Here is an 8,777-nt window from a genome sequence, read left to right as displayed (position 1 = left end):
GGGAGGGAAGGAGGGAGGGAAGGAGGGAAGGAGGGAAGGAGGGAGGGAGGGAGGGAGGGAAGAAGGAAGGAACAAAGGAAGGATAGGAGGAGGGGAGGGAGGGACGGAGGGAGGGAGGAAGGGAGAGAGGAAGGGAGGGTAGGAAGGAGGGAAGGAGGCAAGGAGGTGAGGGAGGGAGGGAGGGAGGGAGAAGGAAGGAAGGAGGAAAAGAAAGAAAAAAACACCCCACTCCCCAGTTCCTGTGGGCAGACACTGGGACACTCCCTCTCTGCCTGTGGGATTGTGGGAGCCTCACTGGAGGCAGGTCAAGGTGAGCCTAATGAGTCTGTGCAGAACTGGAACTTGTACCTGGACCGAACGTCCTTATGTCTGATGTCTTCTCCATAGATTGGCTGTCCAAGCGATGGTCCTCTGCATTGCTCTAGGATGGGACGGAGGAAAAAGAATAAAAGAAAAAGGAGAAAGGGAGAGGGGAGTATGGTAGGAGGAAATGAAGAAGGGAAGAAAGAGGAATACAGAGAAATAAAAAGGATTAAGTACAGCACTGGATTATGGATTATGGATTATGGATTCTGAAGTCTCAGCTTCTTCCATGTGTTCTTCTGTGTCATTTTACATGACTTACGTATATGTAACTGTACTAGGCACATTCTATTCTACCAGGACTTCTTCAAGCTCTTGGTGACTATCAATGTGTGGCAGTGATGTGGAAGAAGTGACTGAAGTGTCTGGTGATGAAGACAACAGGTTGAATTGCTCATCTTCATCCATTGGAACACTTTCACTTTTTGGATTCCCCCTTAACGTTTTGCTAATGTTCTTCGCCTGCTTAGAAATGTCACTTTTGATGTCAGAGACATCCCATATTTCTAGGAACAAAGAGCAACATGTTCCTCGTTCTTCTTCTCCCATATAAGGGGTATAAGAGAAGGTGTAGTGGTGCACTATGGCGGCAATGAACATTTCTATGCAGATGATGAAGTCCTGCAGCCCCGTGGCCACTGTCTCTTCTGTCTGCCACTCCCAGGTGGAGTTCTTGGAAATTACACCAAATTGCACCAGCAAAGCAATCAACACTGCTTGCCAGAATGTGACAAAAACGACAAGCTTCACACAAAGGAACTTTCCCATTGCCTGGATGGGCCTCAGCTCCTCTTTCAGGGCTTTACAAAATAGCAGGAGGCTATACACGGCAAAGGACTGGGACACGTTGTTGATGATGACCAAGTACATCCAGGCTCTGTTCAAGTTGAAGATTCCTTCACTGTACACCTCGAATATCTCACAGATCACGGCAGCGTAGGTGGTGATCAATCTGATCACGATGTACTGCAGCACTCCCAGCTTGCACCGGTACAGCAACACCTCTCCCACGGGGCAGGGTGGGCAGCAGCAGAAGGGTATGGGGGGCTGCGTCTTCTCTTTGCCTTCTATCATAGCTTCCAGGTTGGGGTACTGGCTCTTCAAGTAGTTGAATAGGAAGTTCATAAAGTTGTAGAGGACATACGCTTCGTAACACTCCCGCATGGTGTCCACGTAGATGGCGATGGACGGATACTTAAGAGCCACCCAGCTGTCTATGCTGTACACGGGCACCATGCAGAGGATCCTAATGATGGGTTTCTGGAGTTCGGGCCTCGTGTAGTGCACCAAGTGCTGCAGAATCTCCCAGAAGGTCACGGGGATGGTGAACAGCACAAAGATCCCGGGGATAAACCACACCTTGGTGTGGATACTGACTTCCAGCTTCCGCAGGTGCCACACACCCAGGGGGATGGTCACGACCACGGCCAGCAGATAGAGGATCAGCACTAAGGGCCGGATCCAACGCCTCCAGTTCTTAAGTTTAGGCACGCAAGCGTCAAGCATTTCTCAATGGTTGAAGGCAAAGAGCGCAGAAAGTCTCTGAGGCCCCTGCGCTGAGGTCCAAGGTTATATAGGTGGATGCACATTCCATGTAACAAAGCAGCAGTGTGATGTCAGAGGTACCGCTGGGCGCCGCCCCCGCTGTACCACTGATGGCCGCCGGGGGCGCTGCGGGCAGCATCCTCGCTGCTTGCCTGCATGTGGCCCCTTACAAAGTCCTGGGACCCCTGGCGCGACCCCTTGCCCCTGAACCCCTGCACTCTGTCTGGCCTCTAAAGGAGAGCAGTGGCCTACATTGAGATGGTCCCGGCCCCTTCTCTCGGGGCCAAGCTTCCACCCTGGCTCTCCTGGTCCAATCTTGCTGATGATGTACAGGGGTGAGGCCCAAGAGGGTCCCTCACTCCCTGGGAACTCCCCGGACTGTTTGTAGGCTCTGGAGCTGCTTCTGCAGGGCTCTAAGGAAATCTGCCTGGAGCCGCAAACCCCGAGTCCAGTTCATCAGAGCAGAGCGCCCTGGTTGCCTCATTCCCGGGCAGATCTGCTTTCCCGGCCTCAGGTTTTTGTGGAATCATCTACTACATACAGTGTTCCTGTCTCATTAAGCACATTAAGCGATTAAATAAGTGGAGGGAGTTAATCCTTCCCCTAAAGCTGATCATCCTGGCATTCTTAATGATTGTGGTATGTCCTGAATGTGTGATCGCTGCAGAAGCCTAGTTTGGAACATAAAACCCAGCAACAGTCCAATATAAATACTGATTTCAAGGGCTGGATTGATAGAACAGCAAAAGTGTTCTTACCTTGTAGATAGCTGACCTGGCTTAGATCCCCGATACACAGTATGGCTGCTCTGACCTCCACCAGGAATGATGCCTGATCATATGGATTGCAGTACACCCAGAGCACTTTCAGATGGGACAAAAAAAAAACTGATTTTGTTCTCCAAAGCTCATAATGAATGCTGATAAAATGTAACAAGATTGAAAAGATTTCAAAAATTTATCCTCTGAAAAACCTGGCTTAAAGTAGAAATTAGGAAAAGACAGATGTTGGAAAAGCATCAATATACTTGTAAGTTAAACAGTAAACTTCCAAAGAAGCATAGGCATGTGGAATACAAAATTCAAATCAGCATTTTTAGTTGCATAAACATGTGAAACAAATTAGTGTGATTAATGCAGTCTCTCCAGGAAAAAAAAAAAACCTTATTAATGCACTTCTAGTGAGGTGTAGAGATATATCACAGGGGTTAAGAGACTGGCCTTGCACATGTCCAACCCTAGTTTGACCCCCAGCACCACATATGCCCCCCAGAAATGCCAGCAGCAACACACACAGACTGAGGCAGGAGTAGTCAATAAGTACCACCAGGAACTTGTGGACTCTCTGAGCCCAAAGGGCAAGTCTTCAAATACATCCCCAAAGTTTCTACCCTTAAAAGCTAGAGAAAGGGCTGGGCGTGAGCTACACAAGATGGAAGGCATGACTTGTATGGGCACGGCCTGGGCTTAATCCTTAACAACCACATGGTGCCCAGCACCATCCAGAGGCCCTGAGTACTACAGGAGTGACTCTGGAGAATTTCTGAGGAGAACCCAGCAAAAGTAAGAAAGTAAGCCATGAAGAACTACCATATCAAAAGTAGATGAAGGAAATAAGAAATAAAGACATGATTCAGCTGACACAGAAGGCAGTTCTTTGAAATATTAACACAATTGAGAAATCTCAAGACAGACTCACCGAGAACAACAGAAACTTATCTCCTACCCTGTCAGATGAGAACTAGAAACTCATCTCATACACTGTCAGACTACAGTTACAACTGAAAATCTTACCTAAGGGCTCTGGTTTAACTGTAACTCTCCAATTCCATAACAGTTAAAGAATGTTACAAACCTAAACCCAGTAACAAAATCTCCTTCAATCCCTACCTACTCTATGTAATAGACATAAAGGCTATACAAGTAAGCATCATATGAATAAATTACTTTCAAAAAATAGCTTCCATATTCAACCTGATTTCAAACTCTTTGTGAAAACAAGAAACAGGCACAAGTTTACAGCATTTCAAGATACAAAAAGTTATTAAAATATGTATGCTTCTATGCATAATACTGCAATTACCTAGCAAGGGTTGTGGTGGCATAGTGAAGGGATGGACTAAAAGTATAACATGGTTCTGGAGGTGGGGACATGGCAATTGTTGGCCAGGGAACTGTTCTAACTGTATGTCAAAACCATAGCTGGTATTAAAACTATTATAAGCATATCACCTAAAATGTCATATTTTTTAAAATTTCACTAGTGTTCCCCACTTTTAATTTTCTCAAAACTATGCTCCAGCAATAACCAATTTACTTACCTCTTAATAAATACTTAGTTTTCATTTTTACGGAAACAGACACAGGGAAAGTTCATTTGCTATTACAATTACAAAGGAGCAGTTTATCTTAAACCCAATTTTGTAAGTTCAGAGAGAGATAACAAGAGTAAAGCTGTGTAGCTGAACACAGTTTGATCTCCAGCTCCACATATGGTCCCCCTGAGCACTGCCTGGAGTGATCCCTGAGCACAGAGCCAGCAATTAGCCCTAAGCACCACCAGGTGTGACCCAACCCCCGCTCCCCACTCCTACCACCAACACCTCATTATGTAAAAAGCCAAATCCATACACATGACTAGTCTCAGTGCTCATAAACAAAGAGAGAGGGGAAAATATTAGTCCCAAGGGCTCCTGGGTGGAGAAGTCAATAAAGCACAAGCAAGTCAAATGGGAACAAAAAGCCTGGAGACAGAGCTGGACCTTGAGAAAGCAGGAAGGACAGCAGCCCGGAGCAGGTGACACAGTAACCCCAGGTCATGGCATGGCCAGAGACGTGCAGACACCTCCCTCCTCTGGGCACATCATTAAGCACTGACCCCTTTAACTCTTCCACAAGAAGAAAACATCCAACCCCATCAAAAATGGGGCGACGAAATGAACAGAAACTTTCTCAAAGAAGAAATTCGAATGGCTAAAAGGCACACGAGAAAATGCTCTACACCATTAATCATCAGGGAGATGCAGAGCAAAATAACAATGAGATATCATTTCACACCACAGAGACTGGCGCACATCCAAAAGAACAAAAGCAACCGGTGTTGGCGCAGATGTGGAGAGAAAGGGATCCTCCTTCACTTCTGGTGGGAATGCCAATTGGTTCAACTCTTTTCGAAAACAGTACGGACGATTCTCCAAAAATTAGAAATTGAGCTCCCATTTGACCCAGCAATACCACTCCTGGGAATATATCCCAGAGAGGCAAAAACGTACAGTCAAAGTGACATCTGCACTTGTTTGTTCATTGCAGCGCTGATTACAATAGCTAGAATCTGGAAAAAACCTGAGTGCCCGAAAACAGATGACTGGTTAAATAAACTTTGGTACATCTACACAATGGAGTACTGTGTAGCTATTAGAAAAGATGAAGTCAAGAAATTTACATACAATTGGTACTACATGGAAAGTATCATGTTAAGCGAAATGAGTCAGAAAGAGAGGGACAGACATAGAAAGACTGCATTCATCTGGGGAAAATGAAGTAACAAAATAAGAGACTAACACCCAGGAATAGCTGAGATAAGTATCAGGAGGTTTACTCCATGGCTTGGAGGCCAGTCACACGTGTTGGGGGAAAAGGCAGCTCAGATAGAGAAGGGAGCACCAAATCAAGGGTGTTGGGAGGATCCTCCCAGGATGGAAGATGCATGCTGAGAGTAGACTATAGACTGAACATGATTGCCACTCAATGCCTCTTTTGCAAACCACAGCACCCAAAAGGAGAGAGAGAACAAAAGGGAATGCCCTGCCACAGAGGCAGGGTGGGATGGGGGGTAAGGGGAGTGGGAGGGATACTGGAATCAGTTGTGGTGGAGAATGGGCACTGGTGGAAGGATGGGTATTCGATCATTGTATAACTGAAATCCAAGCACAAAAATGTGTAAGTCTACAACTGTACCTCATGGTGTTTCACTAATAAAAATTAAAAAGACCAAAAAAAAGCCTGTGTTTTTCAGGAAATTCTGACACATGGTCAATCCTAAACATATGCTACCAAGTGAATAAACCAGCAAGAAACAGAAATGCTATGTTGATTCAGCCTAGACAGGTACTCTAATGAGTTGGAATCTTGAAGACAGAATGAAGAGTTGCAGGTTCCTGGTGAGAAGAGGGAGGAGCTTGTGCTTATTTACAGAGCAGTCTCCACCTGCAGAGGGAAGGGGAGAGGAAGATGGAAGGCAGAAGGTTGCACAGTATCATCACTGTAGTTAACATCGCTGCACACTAAGAACAAAGATGCCAACTTTCTCTTTCATATATGTCACAATACAAACCTTTTTAAAACTTGGGAAGTAGATCAGTCATCAAGTGGAAAGGAATGAAATTCTGCAGGGATCTCTTCTGGAGACAAAATAAGAGGCAGAGTGGAGGACTAATTGGCTGATTCTGTGTAGGAAAACATGTAAACCAGAGAAGCCAGGAATAAATAAAAATTATTAAAGACAAAATTAAAATGCCTACACACATATTTATGGCATATGTAAATAGATACAACGATAACAAGTATCTCCAAATGGTTAGAAGAACAAGAAAGAAATTAGAAAAGACTTGAAAGGTAAGAAGACTTTCCTGATGAAGTCTGTTATTACAAACTACCACCAGGAATGGTCCAGAAACAGCGTAAAAAAAAAGTATCTGTCTACTCAGAAGTCTGTATTCCAGGGGCTGCTTCTGTACCACTATCCCACCCCCACCCGCTGCATTCAAAAAAAGCCACATTTGACAAAACGGCTGCATTTTCTCAAATGAAAGCTGCTGTTTGTTTGTCTGATGATGGAGTCTGGGTGTGCACATGACCGATTTCGCCAGCAGGGTGAGCTCAGTCCTTGGTGATAAACATTTCTGTCTGATATAAGCTAAAAGAAGTCTTTTCTGTATTCGCAAACAGACATGGGTGAATACATTTTTCTAAGTAAACTGTTAAATTGGAGGCTAAAATACATATGAAGCTCTGAATACAAATTTAAATGTAGCAACATTATTAGGATAATTTAAAAAGTAATTTCTATTTTGATTTTTTTGGTCCCATATCTTGTTGAATCCCTTACTTTACTAGATTATTTTGTACATTATTCTAGCTTCTGAGTACAGAATTATTCTTACAGTATAGCATTTTTACGATACTATCTCACTGCTTTTTCATAGTTGCTTTTTATCAGATTAAAGATTATTTCTTCTTAAACTCTGAAATTTGTATACTGAATGAGGATTATTATGTCGAATAATCTTTCTGTATACAATCATGTGAACATAAAACTCTTTTATCACAATGAATTATGTGGACAGAAACTCCACATTGCTAGAAGATTCATTCTGTCTTGATTGATAGATGGTTTGAAATGTAGATTCAAAGGAACAAGATGTAATTAGTTACATAACTATTTAAGGGAAAATTTTATTAACATTAAAAAACATAATCCATGTATTAAGCTCCTACAGTGTTTGTTTTGTAATCTCAATGCTTCCAGAGAAAAACAATATTTGACTGTCATATTTAGATTTCTTTTAAATTTTATTGAATCATTGTGAGATAGTTACAAGCTTTTATGTTTGGGTTACAATCACACAATGATCAAACCCCCATCCCTCCACCAGTGCACATTCCCCACCACCAATATCCCCAGTATACCCCTTCTTTCCTACCCTCCCTCTGCCTCCGTGGCAGACAATATTAACCATACTCTCTCTCTACTTTGAGGCACTATGGCTTGCAATGCAGCTGTTAGGAACGATGAAGTCATGAAATTTGTAATAAGTGGATAGACAAGGAGAGTATCATGCTAAGTGAAATGAGTCAGAAAGAGAGGGACAGACATAGAAGAACTGCACTCATTTGTGGAGTATAAAACCACATAACATGAAGTTGACACCTAAGAATAGTAGATACACGGGACGGGAAGATTGCTCCATAGCTGGAAGCCAGCCTCATGAGCAAAGGGGAGAAGACAGCTGGAATAGAGAAGGGATCACTAAGAAAATGATGGCTTGACTTTTGGAAAACAGTATGGACGATTCTCCAAAAATTAGAAATTGAGCTCCCATTTGACCCAGCAATACCAATCCTAGGAATATATCCCAGAAAGGCAAGAAAGTATAGTCAAAGTGACATCTGCACTTTTTTGCTCATTGCAGCACTCTTTACAATAGCCAGAATCTGGAAAAAACCTGAGTGCCCGAGAACAGATGACTGGTTAAAGAAGCTTTGGTACATCTACACAATGGAGTACTATGTAGCTGTTAGGAAAGATGAAGTCATAAAATTTACATACAAGTGGTACTACATGGAAAGTACCATGTTACGTGAAATGAATCAGAAAGAGAGGGATAGACATAGAAAGATTGCATTCATCTGGGGAACAGAAAGTAACAAAATAGGAGACTGACACCCAAGAGTGGCCAAGATTAGTACCAGGAGTTTTGCTCCATGGCTTGGAGGCCAGCCACACATGCTAGGGGCAAAGGGAGCTCAGAGAGTGAAAGGAGCACCAAATAAAGGGTGTTGGGAGTACCCTCCCAGGATGGGAGAAGCATGCTGAAAGTAGACTGTAGACCAAACATGATTGCCACTCAATGCCTCTTTTCCAAACCACAGCACCGAAAAGGAGAGAGAGAACAAAGGGGAATGCCCTGCCACAGAGGCAGGGTGGGATGGGAGGGATGGGTGGTGGGAGGGATACTGGGATCTGTGGTGGTGGAAAATGGGCACTGGTGGAGGGATGGGTACTTGATCATTGTATAATTGAAACCCAAGCACAAAAATTTGTAAGTCTACAACTATACCTCATGGTGTTTCACTAATAAAATTTTTTAA

General features: G+C 43.6%; 1 protein-coding gene across 1 annotated transcript; it reads right to left on the bottom strand.

The window, feature by feature from the left end:
• Positions 1 to 651: 651 nt before the first annotated feature.
• On the bottom strand, positions 652 to 1,869 carry LOC130018141 (transmembrane protein 184C-like). The gene has a single exon (XM_056108949.1). It carries the CDS (start codon positions 1,867 to 1,869, stop codon positions 652 to 654), a length of 1,218 nt encoding a protein of 405 aa, XP_055964924.1.
• Positions 1,870 to 8,777: the final 6,908 nt, after the last annotated feature.

This window comes from Sorex fumeus, unplaced genomic scaffold, assembly GCF_029834395.1.
Source record: "Sorex fumeus unplaced genomic scaffold, SorFum_2.1 ptg000239l, whole genome shotgun sequence".
NCBI lineage: Eukaryota > Metazoa > Chordata > Mammalia > Eulipotyphla > Soricidae > Sorex > Sorex fumeus.
This window is presented reverse-complemented; position numbering and strand designations above follow the sequence as displayed.

Bases quoted from the DNA above. Each gene is read 5' to 3' on its own strand.
- LOC130018141 (XM_056108949.1), bottom strand. From the start codon at position 1,869: ATGCTTGACGCTTGCGTGCCTAAACTTAAGAACTGGAGGCGTTGGATC.